This window comes from Aptenodytes patagonicus, chromosome 14 (assembly GCF_965638725.1).
Source record: "Aptenodytes patagonicus chromosome 14, bAptPat1.pri.cur, whole genome shotgun sequence".
Taxonomy (NCBI): domain Eukaryota; kingdom Metazoa; phylum Chordata; class Aves; order Sphenisciformes; family Spheniscidae; genus Aptenodytes; species Aptenodytes patagonicus.
The window spans coordinates 14914932-14927852 of NC_134962.1; the positions used below are offsets into that span (position 1 = coordinate 14914932).

A 12921-nucleotide genomic window follows, 5' to 3' on the forward strand; every position below is an offset into this window, starting at 1 on the left:
CTCCCTTGGAGCTGCTGCCAGCACTGGGGGGTCCTCGCCAGTGCCCACCACCCTGGGAATGTCAGCTGAGACCCCACTATGCCAAGGGCTCGCCGTGGCCCCAAGAAGGGGAGAGCAGTGGGGGCAGGCTGCTCATGTAGATAGGGCAGGGCTGGGGCAAAGTGCAGCAGGGACGCCGTATGGATGCAATGGATGGAGGTGTGATGCTGTGTTGGCCCTCACGGGCGGAGGGTGCTGGCTCCGGCCCCCGCAGCTGCTGCCAGCGCTGCCCGCCCTGCCCGAGCTCCAGCGCATCCCTGCCAGCCCCGATTGCAGCGCGGTTGCATCAGCCGTGGGGCTGCGCGTGCTTCACCGGGCAGGAAGGAGGTGGGGAGGGTCCCTGCGGTCACCCAGGCTGGGCTGGGTGTGGGGGCCCTCCCTGGCTACCCTTCTGCTCTGTGGGGGGGCTGCTGAGGTCCTTCACTGCTGGGAAGGGTCCGGGCGGTCCCCCTGGCTCCAGCTGCAGAGATGGGGTCGCTGGGTGCACAGCGTGGGGAGAGGCAGTGTGTGCATGCGTGTGTGTGTGCACACTCACGTGCGTGCGTATCTCCTGCCACCATCCCGAGGGGCCATGGCTGTGGTGCCCCCCTGCATTGCACCCACCTCCCTGCCTGGGGCCACTTGTAGTTATTTGCTCCTCTGAGTGCTGAATATACAGAATATACATTTCTCTTTTTTTTTTCTTTTGTTTTCCCTCCACTTTTGGCTCTGCCCAACTCCGGACAGCCTGCAATGTAAAACCAAGTGCATTTTAAAAATACCGAAATGAGCTACATTGGAGATGCACCAATTGGATTAAGAGATTGTGGGTTGGGAGGCTGCAGCATGGCCTGTGGTCTGCGCCACGCGTCCCTCGGTCACCACCAGAAAAAGCCTTATCTGGGGAGGGAAGGGGACAATGTCCGCAGCCCCCATGGCGGTGCAGAGCTCCTGGGGCTGGGGAGCTGCATCCCAGCTCCACGCAGAGCAACGTTGGTGCCCCTGTGCAGCCCCAGGAGAGAACAGCAATTTTAGAGGAGGCTGCCTGACCTATTTTCGAGCTGCCTGCCAGGGGCCAGGCAGGGATTCACCCAAAGGGAGCTGCCTGCAGGTGCCCATGCCTCCTGGGGCTCTGTGCATTGCTTGGGGGTGGTGTACCTTGTTCTGGGGGGCTCTATACATTGCTCCAGGGGCTCCGAGCATTGCTCTGGGGCTCTATACATTGCTCCAGGGGCTCCATGCATTGCTCTGGGGCTCTGTATGCTGCTCCAGGGGCTCTGCCCGTTGCTCTGGGGCTGTGTGCACTGCTCCAGGGGCTCTGCGCATTGCTGTCATCTTGCAGCTTCACTTAAAAAATGCTCCTGCTGCCGAAGCTGCTGCCCCCTCCCGTCCAGACGCACCCTGCCTGCAGCAGGCAGGCTGCATCACTGCCACGTCGCAGCCTCCGTCAGCATCTCCGCGACAGCCGCTCACTGCCTGTGTCTCCGGACACACCAGCATCAGCCGGGGCCCAGCAGGCCCAGCACCGATGGCCTTTTGCTCCTGTGGCGCCTGTCCGGCCCCACGGGGACCCTCGTCACCCGGGTGCAGGACATGCGGGCCAGGCGCTGACCACCCTCACCAGCAGCCGGGGCCAGGCAGCATCCCTGCCAGCCACGGAGAGTCGGGTCCCTGCACCCCGTCAGGCGCAGCGCTGCCACGGGCAATCTCCTGCTGTACATAGATCTTTTGGGGGTGGTTTTTAACATTTTCACTGATAACTGGGGTTTTGGTTTTGTTTGTTGTTTTTTTTTTTTTAAAAGACTCTCTACTTTTGGAATGTGGTTTCTCATTTTTACAACTGCCTTTTAATTATTTGTAACATTGGTCAGTTCTGTTATACTCTGTAAATAGCGGTGCTGGGCATTACCCGCGGGGCCAGGGGCCGGCAGGGGATTCACAAAGGCGACGGGGAAAATTTGCTTGAGGTGTGGAGGTGGCTTATTCGGCCCTGGTCCCCACGCAGCCTCTGCCCCCATCCTCCTCGCACGCCAGCTCCTGGCCTCGGGAGAAGTCCGAGGTGCTTTGGGCAAAGCCACACTTGCCCCTGCCCTGTCCTCCTGCTTCCTCTCGCCATCCCATGCCAAGGTTGCATGAAGGGTATCTTCTGCCCCGATGACGGGCCCCCTGCTTGCCCCATCCTGCACCCCTGTACCATGCCTGCTTGTCATGTGATGAATAAAGGCCCTGCAACCCCTCACCCACACCCTCGGTGCTGCCTTCCCAGGCTGCGGCAGGGGGATGGTGATGCCTGTCCTGTCTGGGGAACCGGTGCCGCTGTGGAGGGGAATGTGGGGTGGCTGGGGCATCCATGGGTGGGGAGATGCACCTAGCTCCTGTCTCTCCATCCCGCCAGCTGCCCAGCCCACACAGTGTCCCATTGTCTCCTCGCCCACCGTCCTCTCCCCAACCCCATCCCCGTGTGCTGACCCCAGCTGTGCCACACCACCATGGCTCCCTGTCATCACCCATGGGTCCCCCACAGCCTTGCTGCCAGGGCTGTGTCACCCTGCACGGGGCTCCTCTCGGCTCCACGTTGTTCTTGTGATGCTGGTGCTTCTTACGCCTCCCCTGTCCAGTCCCATCCTCCCCAGCCTGCATGCGGACCCCACATCCCCTTTCCCATCGCTGCCCATGGCTTCTTGCCCTTGTGCCCCTCATCACCTGCAGGTGCCAGCCTCCTCCAGGCTCACTACATTAAACTGTCCCTCCCTGAGGTCCTCCATTGCCCACCATGACCCACCCCTCCTTTTGCTCCTCCATCATCCTTCAAGTCCCATCCATTTTATCCCTGTTCTTTGATCCCCCATGTCCCATCCTTCCTTGTTATCCCCCATCCTCAATCACACCCCTTTCTTCATGTGCTCTTCCATTGCCCACCATGTCCCGTCCCTCTTTATCCTGCTCTTTCATCACCCACCTAACTCATCCCAGCCTTCCTTCCTGTGCTCCTCCATCACCCACCCATCCCATTCCTCCTTCCCATGCTCCATCACCCACCATATCCCATCCCTTTTCCTGTGCTCTTCCATCACCCACCATATCCCATCCCTTTTCCTGTGCACCTCCATCTTTCATGTCCCACCCTTCCTTCTGCTGCTCCTCTGTTGTCCACCCATCCCATCCCTCCTTCCTGTGCTCCTGTCACCCACTGTGTCCCATTCCTCCCTGCCATCCTCCTCCATCACCCACCACGTCCCATCCTTCTTTTCTGTTGGCCACCATGTCTTGTCCCTCCTTCCTGTGCTCCTGCATACTCCATCATGTCTTATCCCTTCTTGTGCTCCACCGTGACCCGCCACCTCCCATCCCTCCCTGTTGTCCTCCACCCCTTAATATCCCATCCCTCCTTCCACACTCTTTCCAGAGTGTGCTGCTCTGTCATCCACTGTCCCATCCCTTCCTGCCATGCCATGCTCCATTACCCACCACGTCCTGTCCCGCCCTCCTGTGCTCCTGCATCCTATATTGCGTCCTATCCCTCCTTCTTGTTCTCCTCCATCACCCACCACCTCCCATCCCTCCTTCCTGTGCTCCTCCATTGCCCTTCATATCCCACCTTCCTGTCTTCCTGTCACACTTGCATCCCAACCCTCTCACCTGCTCCTCCTTCATCTACCACATCACATTCCTTGTTATCCTCATCCACCTCCCACCATCTCCTCATGCTTCTCTTCCTTCTCCACCTCCACCCTGTCCCATGCATCCTCATCCTGCTTTGCCTCCAGTTTCTCTTTTCCTTTCATATTCCTCCTTATGTCAACATCTCACCATCCGTCCTCATCATCCATCAGCTCCCACCATCACTGTCCTCCTCTATGTCTTACCATCTTCTTATCCCTGCTCATCCTCCATTAGCTCCCACCATCACCCCAACCCGTTTCAACCTCCTCCACTTTTCATCTTTTCCCCATCCTTCTTCATCCTCTTCTGCCTCCTCCTATCTCCTCATCCCCCTCATCCTCCTCCACTTCCCCATTCCAAAATCTATCCTCATCTCCACCATTGCCCCATCCCTCCAGCTGCCAACATCACCCAATCCCACCTCCTCCTCCTCCTCATTTCCAATCCTCCCCCCTTGTGCTTCTCCATTTCCCACCATCTCCTCATCCACCCTCTTCCATTGCCCACCTATCTTTGTCTTCCTCTAACCACTAAATGTCTCTCCATCCCTCCTGTCATCTTTGTCCATCTCCCACTGTCTCCTCATCCCTCCTCTTCTTCCTTCATCTCCGTCTCCCCCTCCCTCCTTGTCCTCCACCACCTGCCATCTTATCTCTCATTTCCCTCTACTGCCCATCATTTTGCCCACCTTCTTCATCCTCCTCCACCTCCCACTGTCCCCCATCCTTCCCCATGCCCCAACACCGCCCGCTATTTGCCTGTTCTTCCTCATCCTCCACTTCCTACCGTCTGCCCAGTCGTCCTCATCCTCCTCCAACCTTTCTTTTCCTCTTCATTGTCCTTCACTTTCCACCATCGCCCATAACTCATTGTCTTCCACGTTCCACCATCGCCCATACCTTCTCCCTCCTCCTCCATCTCATGCCTCTTGTTCCTCCACCTCAGTCTCTCTATCCTTCCTGTGAATCTCCACCTCCCATTGTTCCCCATCCTTTTTCATGCTCTTTCACCTCTTGCCCTGTCCCTCCTCATACCTGACCTCTGGCTATCTCACCATCCCTTGTCGTTCGCCTCCCATAGTCTCCCTGTTTCTCCTCATACTCCTCCATCTCTCCCCATCTCCCCATCCCTCCTTTTCCTCCAAGTGTCCCACCTACCTCACAGATTTCCCCTCTACCCCTTCCTGACCTCCAACCATCCTTCCTTACTTCCAACCATCCTCCTTCACCTCACACCTCCCTCTCTAACTGTCCTTTCATTCTCCTTCACCTCCCAACTCTATCCTGACCTCCCATTTTCTCCCAGCCTGACCTCTCCCATTCTTCCTCTCCTCCATCCTCGCTGCACTCTTACTCCCAGCCCGTCTGACTCCTGCTGTTATTTTCTCCCCCTCTTCCTCCTTCCCCTGCCTTGTATCCCGTCCCTTACCAATCCAGGAAAGCCACTTCCAACAAAGCCATCCCTGATGCAAGCAAGAAGGGCCCTTACTGTTGGGGATGGGATGTATGGCTAGGTTAGATGGAGAACCAGCCTCCCACCCCATTCCCACTACTCAAGGCACTTTCATAGTAGAGTTAATGGCCACAGCTTGCAGGCTGGGAGATTCATGCTGGACATCAGGAAACACTTCTCTTTAGGGCTGGTCCAGCTGAAACTGATCACTGGGGAAGTGGGAGGATCTCTGCCCTTGGAAGGTTTCAACGCTCAGCTAGGCAAAGTCACCAATGTCCTGATTTAGCATTAGCAATAACTATTTTGGAACGCAGAGCTTGACCAGAGGCCCCTGGAATCCCTTCAAGCACACACAGCTTTGGGAGGCTTCTCCAAGCAGTGGAGGATTTCCAACAGGGGCAAAAAGGCCAGACATGGCTTTGAATGCAGTGCTTGGGATGCTGCAGGACCTGAGGAACCATCCCTGCCACTTGCAGCTGCTCCATGGTGCTCAAGCAAGATTGCCCCATGCTGCTCAAGCAGGACCATCCCACACTGCTCAAGCAAGCCGCCCTATGCTTCTTGAGCAGGACCACATCAGCCTGCTTGAGCAGGACCATCCCACACTGCTTAAGCAGGACCACCCATGCTATTCCAGCAGTACCATTCCATGCTGCTCAAGCAGAACCACTCCAATTTGCTTGAGCAGGACCACCCTAATGCTGCTCAAGCAGAACCATCCCATGCTGCTTGAGCAGGAACACCCCACGCTGCTCAAGCAGGACCTCTCCAGGCTGCTTGAGCAGAACCTTCCCATGTTGCTCAAGCAGGATCACCCCACATAGCTTGAGCAGGACCACTCCAAGCTGTTCAAGCAGGACCATCCCAGGCTGCTTGAGTACCATGGGCCGGGCCAAAGTGGCTTCCTGAAAGACTGCCAGATCCCAGGCCAGTGAGCTATCCCTGAGATGACCCCTCAGACCCTAGAGCCAGGGACCCTTGCATCATCTTTGTTTTCCTTCCCTCAGGCTAGGCCATGCAGGAACATGGCCATCCCTTTCCAACGACCTTACGGCTGTACCAGGGCATGGGGCTGCTGGCACTGCTGCCAAGGGGAGGACAGGTCTCTTCTCCATCCCAAGGGAGCTCCGTACCCTGAGGGACCTGCACACAGGGCCCATTCAAAGCATCCCACATCACACGCACAAGGGCCAGCCAGCCTTGCTTGACTGCAGACTTTGCCTTTCAATGTTGGAGGCTCCCAGCCATCCCATGGAGGGGACCCCACCCTTACCAAGGTGATGAGTCTGAGGGACCATCCCACTGCAATACGGGCAGGGACAGGGCAGCCAGTGTCTTGACAGGGTGGGGGTGATGTTTGTAAAGCGTTCCCATCCACATGCCTTCCTGGCTAGTGAATTTGGGGGAGGGTGGAGGGAATTTGCTACCTGTGTTAGAAACTAGCTGAACTTACGTGTCTCCCCAAGCTGGATTTCTTATTCCAAATGTTCAAACTGTTGTATATTGTACTGGGATTTTTACATTGAATTATTGTAGAAAACAAAAATTTAAACCAAGTCTGTTAAAAAATAAACATTAAAAAATCTCTATGAAAAAATAAATAAAAGCTGTCTCCAAGTTCTCTTCTTACAAATGTGACAGAGTAGTGATGTGTCTCCAGCAGCGGCTTTCCTGTTCCCAGCCCTGCCTGTCCCCTGCCTGCCACAGCCCCTGGGGACACCAACTATGGTGAAGATGCAGCTCCTGTGGTTTTGTAATACTCTGGGCGATGAAGGAAACAGCCCCCATCTTGCAGCATCTGCCTGACTCTGTGGAGAGCCCAAGCCCCCAGTGCCTGGCAGCGTGGGGCATTTGTCGGTGACTCCCTTGGGTCCCCAGAGGTTGTGCCCCCCACCCCGGGCAGGGAACAGCCAAGGCCACAAGTGAGCAATGCCTGGAGCCCAGTTTTGGGGTCCTGGGTACTGAGGGTATGGCTGGGGTGAGACAGGCTGCTGCTGAACCTGGAGGCAGCTCCCGGACGAGTCACCCACTGCCTTTTACCCTGGCCCGTGGTGCTGCAAGGTCCAACAGGTTTTGCAGCAAATGGCCGGTCCCTGGGCCAAACCGCAGCCCCGAAGCCTCAGCAGCTCAGAGGGTTTGGTGCTGGGGATGTATGAAACCACAGCACCCTCTGGCGTCAGCACCGACCTCAGGTCCCTGCCGGCCCTGCTCCAGCCGTGTCCCTTTGCTTCCCAGGTCTGCCCGGCTACCAGTGCATCCTTGCACCACCCTAAATCCTCCTCGCTCAAAGCAGGTCCCATCCTGCTCCCAGCATACGGACATCCCCACGTGGTGTGGGGCAGGCATGGCCAAGCCAGAAGGAAGCAAAGCAAGAGCAAAGCAGACCCACTTTATTGGGTGCTGTAATCAGCCCTCGCAGTCCCACCAAGCACTGGTGCAGTCCTGCTACCCCCTAAGCTGGCTGAGCGTGGGCCGTGCTCCTCTGTGCCCTTGTCTCTTGCCTAAGCTTCATGTCTGAGCGAGGTAGCAGGGTGCAGGGCTGGGCAACAGCCCCGGGCCCCCGCTGGGCAGATAGGTAATGCCTTTCTTGCTGTTGGGTACCAGAGAATCATCCCAGTGCAGCTCAGCTCCTGGCTGCTCCAAGCTCTGGGCAGGGCACAAGCAGACGGTGCCAGGGGACAGTGCAGTGATGCATGTGCCCCGACCCCATGGCTGGGATGAGACCCAGCACTGCCAGCCCATGTGCTGTACCATGAGACACGGTTGCAGCAAATTCATGCCTGGATCCTGCATCGCTGGCACTTTACAGCCTGCTTTGCTGGCACCTTGGTCACTGCACCAGTGCCACCACAGACCCTGCACTGCTGCCACCTCAGACTCCACATCACTGGCACCGTGTGCCCTGCATTGCTGGCATCGTGGGCCCCGCATTGCCAGCATCTCAGACCCCACATCACTGCCACTGCAGACCCCACATGGCTGCCACTCCATACCCTGCATTGCTGGCACTGCAGAACCTGCACCACTGGTGCTGAGAACTCTGCATTGCTGGCGCTGAGGACCCTGCACGGCTGGCATTGTGGGCCCTGCCACAGCAGACCTGCATGGCTGGCAGCTCATCAGCAGAGGGCACGCCACTGCTGCCTGCCTGCCCAGGCTGCGTGGGCCTGCGCTACCCAAGGACATGGCTGCTCCATGGGCTGCAGTCACCGAGCACCCCAGAGCTCCAGCTATCTCTTACTGCTCAAGAAAACAGGGACAAAAGAAGGCGGCTACGTTTATAGGTAGGCAAGGACACTCTCTGAAGCCTGGGGACAGCTATGAAGCCACATGGAGAAGCCAGTTATTAAACTCCAACCCCTCTAACGTGTCGCTGATGAAGACACCATCTCTCCTGAGCCCGGTTTCCCTTCCTCTGCAGCCCAGGCCTCCGCCAAATCTCTTACTAACCTGACCCGCTCTTCCAGAATGAAAATAGCAGCAGCCGGCAGAGCCCAAGTAAACAAATGAGCCACTGTGAGAGGAGAGTGCATCTTTATAAGGTTAATTGGCCCCATCTAGGAGACAGACATTTTCTTGTGGCTAGATCACTCAAAAAGCTCAGGCAAACAGCAGTAACATGTCTCCTGGGTTTGATTTATAACCCTGATTGCATTACCAGCTCATCTACATGTAAAATGATTATGAATATATTGTCTGTATTCTGCAGAGGGCTAAATTACCAGACTGATATTCATCAGCTACTCTTTCAAGCTTAAAACAGCCTGAAATTCAGAGGTGTCTCTTCCAGTGACAGCAGAGGCAGGAATGAGATGGCTCAGGCTTGATCTTTGTGTTCAGCACAACCTGGCCTGTTTTAACACCCTGATACCCCGATAGCTGGGAGCAGCGGGCCAGAGGGGAGGGAGGCTGCTTGAGCCAAAGGGCTGTGGAGTGAACCATTGTGTGCCGCAGCCCAGAGCTGTATTGTTATCGAGCAGTTACATTGACAAACGAAGGAGCTGATAACTCCCAGCAGGACTGAAAGGCTGTTATCGTGGTGCTGATTAAAATTTCCTTTGCAGCCGATGCAGAGGAGGAGTGTCATCAGTGGGGAGACGTATGGGATCCGATGTTTAACCCTGTTGTTGCTATGTGCTGATTCATTCAGTACAAGTGAAGGGCAGCCCAGCCTGGCCATGTGCTGAAAATTAGCATAGAAAACCCCAGCAGGAAGATCCACAGCCCAGTCATGTCCTCCCACCCCATCTCCTCTGGCTCACTGTGGCCTCGCAGCTCCCAGGATGCTGCTCTAGGGATCCATACTGCTTGAGTCCAGACAGCACCATCGCGGGTGGGAGAAGGGGGATGCTGGTGGCATAGCTTAAGGGTGGTCGTGGTGCTGCACAGTGCCTTCTCTTCTGTCCCTGCAAGGCAGGTCGGAGCCTGCAGCACTGGCCAGCCTTGAGCTCTCTGCTAGCAGTCCCACCGCTCGCCTCTGGTGCCATCTCCCACGCAAGGGCCAGCACGGGTGCCTACCGGGGGCATGAGCACCACAGGCCCATTTTACTGTAGCTAACCTTGAGCACATCCCTTTGGCAGCACTGGCCAGGCTGTAAGCTGACCCTTGCTATCAGATGCCCACCCTGCTCCGTCTCTCACGCCTGCTCTACAGGTCCCAGGAGCATTTGGTGGTGTCACTTGGTCCTTGCAGGTCCTTTGCTCCTTTATTCTGCCCCTCAATTCCCTGCCCTTGCAGTTGTCCATAGTTCAAGAAAACTTTCCCTTCTGACTGCAGGATATTCTGATAAAGCCTCCCACTGCCTCTGGCATGTCCGTGCAAGGCATAAGCTTCTTTGTGCTGTGACATGTTCACCAGGGGTTGGGTCGATGCTAAAAAGATGTCTTCCCTGATTACCATCACTGACAGGCATATCACCAAGCTATTGAACCTGCCTGGCCAGACCTGTTACAGCCTCACCAAGCCCTGGTCCAGGCTGCCCTACTCAGGAGATGCTCTGGGATAAGTGGACGGGCAGTGGGAAAGGAGGTGGCTTGTTGTCCTCCTCCTCCATGCAAGCACATGGGACTCAGCCATCACACCGACCTCGGTGTTGCTCAGACACCTCTGTGCCTTCCTGGGTTGCTTCCTTCCTTCCTTCCCTGCCTTCCATCCTGCACACCCAAATTTTGGCAAAGAAGAAAAGACATTCTGCTGCAGAAGAGCCCCTTCCATGGGTTTCGCTCAGAGCTGGTCCCAAAAGCAGCTGACCCTGAGAGCACCAAGAGCTGACCCAAATTATCCTCTACACAGAGCCCATGCTCAGTGGAGCCTTATCCCAAGGTACCCTCTCCCTGTGCATAGCCCGGTGACCCAGACGTGTGCTCCCGTTGGAGGGCTGTGCCATAGCATGCCTGGAACATGTCTCAGCAGGGTCCCCGTGGAGGCAGAGATGGTAAGGAGCGTGGGGAAACCCTTTGAGGTGGATTGGCAGCATGCACTCAGCTGGGCATGGAGGTTTTAACTACTCCTAATTCACATGGATTTATCAGCAAGTGGATTTTAGAGTGGAAGGGGGTTTGGATCAAGTGAGCAGGGTGAGGGGGTGCAGGTGGAGGGAGGAGAGGTCTGCTTGTTTCAAGCTACCACATATCTGATATGCTCAGTTACTTGTGTGAACGGGGATGTGATTCACACACATTTTTTGGCAATAAGGCCTGTCAGAAGGGAATGTCCTGTGACTCCAGTTGGAGCCCCCCAGGTAAGTCAGCTGCTCTACTGGAGCAGTGCTTTGCCCAAATTAACACAAGTTCCCCATGCCAGGCTGCCTCCTGCTCACCCTGCCGTACAGAAGGCTGGAGATGCACGGACTGTTTCTGATTTTCCAGATGCTCCACTGCCAGCATCTCTAGGACTGAGGTCTTGCATGTCAGGGAAAGTGCAGTAAAGAGTTCCACCACGGCCGCTGAGCTGCTGCGGGTGCTGTGCTAGAAAGGCTGTTTCCAGAGTACCCCAAGCAAACACTGTGAGCAAGGCACCACATATCCTGGCCAATATCTTTTTTTTGACCCTCTGAGTTTCTACAAGAGACTTTAATATACATTAATGTGTCCCATTTATGTACTTTTATTCCTTTACAGGAAGAGGAAATGAAGGGCCCAAAATGCAGCTGATTTTCCAGGGCTGCCTGGTAAGTCAGGAGTAGAGCTGGGAGCCAAGCTTGGAGTAAACCCTGCAGCATCCAGTCCCACCACACACCAGCTCCTGAGGCAGGAGCCCAGCTGGATGCAAGCTGCCCTGGGGTGGAGGAAGCTGGAGTAGCAAAGCATGGTCACACAGCAAGAGCCTGTTCCCTGGAGCCTATAAAATCACTGAAGGGAGGCCTGGACATGTCCATATTTCAGCTGTGGACCACTGAAATGAAAGTTTGAGAAGGGCTGTGTTTGTGCCATGGGAGGGTCTGACTGACGGTACCAACTATGTGGTTCGCAGCCCTGTACATGGGCGCTTTGAGGGTTGTCAGAGTCCTGCAAGAGGAGAGAGCATGGGAAAACGCCTCCGGGAGGCTATTCTGAGTTTTCCTCTTTGCAGGTGCATTGTGAGAGATGATGCAACTGCTCCCCATCAGGCAGCTTCCTGGGCCACAGCTGTGGACAGCTGAAGCACAACAAAATCCCCCAGCCGTGGCAGCCCATGCTGGGCAATGCTGGACAGAGGACAGCTGACGGGCTGCTGGGACATGGTGCTGCCCCCGGCCTTGTGGCTCGGTACGTTCTGCCCACAGCAGGCAGCAGTTGCTGGAGAGAAATCATGCTGTCGCTGAGCCTGGTGGAGAATTTCAGCTGGACAAATCACTGAAAGCAAAAGGCAAATGAGAAGGAAACCAGAGGGTGCCTCCCAGATCTGCAAGCCACCCATCCCATGGCAGGGAGAGCGACGAAGCACTTTCCCAGCAGTGGGGTGAGCTACAGGCCCCTGCCTGGCATGTGGGGAGACAGAAGGTTTGTTAGGGAGCTGCCAAGCCCTGCCTGTAAATGCAAAATCCTTGAGATGGAGGCTGCTAAAACTAAGGGCTGGCAACTCGTAATAGAAAATGTTCAGCCTGAGGTGGCTTCTGAAGGACTTTAGAAGTGTTGTGTTTGTCCCCCTTCGCAGGAGAGGATCAGTGCACTTTCCAGTTGGGGTTCTTAAACAATGTGCCATGTGTACCCCAAAAATCATGGGGCTGTGCCTGGACCACGACTCCAAGGGGAGTGCTGGAGGAGTGCAGCTCCCATAGCTCCTGGGGAGCTTCAAAACTACCCATGTCAGGGAGCCCAGGCTGTAGGGCCAAATTGACTTTTTCTTCAAAAACATCTTTTTGTAATAGGGAAATTGGAGGAGGGAAACACCTTGCAGGGTTTGGCTGTATCCATACTGCATCTGCCCATGGAGCGAGCCTGGGCTCAGAGCCTGGTGGTCCCAGGCTGAAACTCCAGCAGGGAATGTGCTAAAATTGGGCATCTGGATGGATGTGGACTTGTGTTGGAGACTTTGCCTACATCTGTGTGGTTTACCAGTAGAGATTGAGTCCCTGCACCCTAAGATCTAGCTATTCCTTCCTGTGATTTTTTTTGTTAATAACAAGTGGATAATATAGAATCATAGAATCATTAAGGTTGGAAAAGACCTCTAAGATCATCGAGTCCAACCGTCAACCCAACACCACCATGCCCACTAAACCATGTCCCTAAGCACCTCATCTACATGTCTTTTAAATACTTCCAGGGATAGTGACTCAACCACTTCCCTGGGCAGCCTGTTCCAAT

At 55.6% G+C, this 12921-nt stretch overlaps 1 protein-coding gene across 2 annotated transcripts in view; it reads left to right on the plus strand.

Annotated features, from left to right (window-relative positions):
- MTCL2 (microtubule crosslinking factor 2) overlaps nt 1-5558 on the plus strand; it is a 29945-nt gene extending 24387 nt beyond the window's left edge. For both annotated transcript variants that reach the window (XM_076351677.1, XM_076351678.1), the window contains exon 16: nt 766-5558. In XM_076351677.1, coding sequence (XP_076207792.1) covers nt 766-794 — 29 coding nt within the window. In that variant the 3' untranslated portion in view covers nt 795-5558. The remainder of the gene's footprint in view (nt 1-765) is intronic.
- Nucleotides 5559-12921: the final 7363 nt, after the last annotated feature.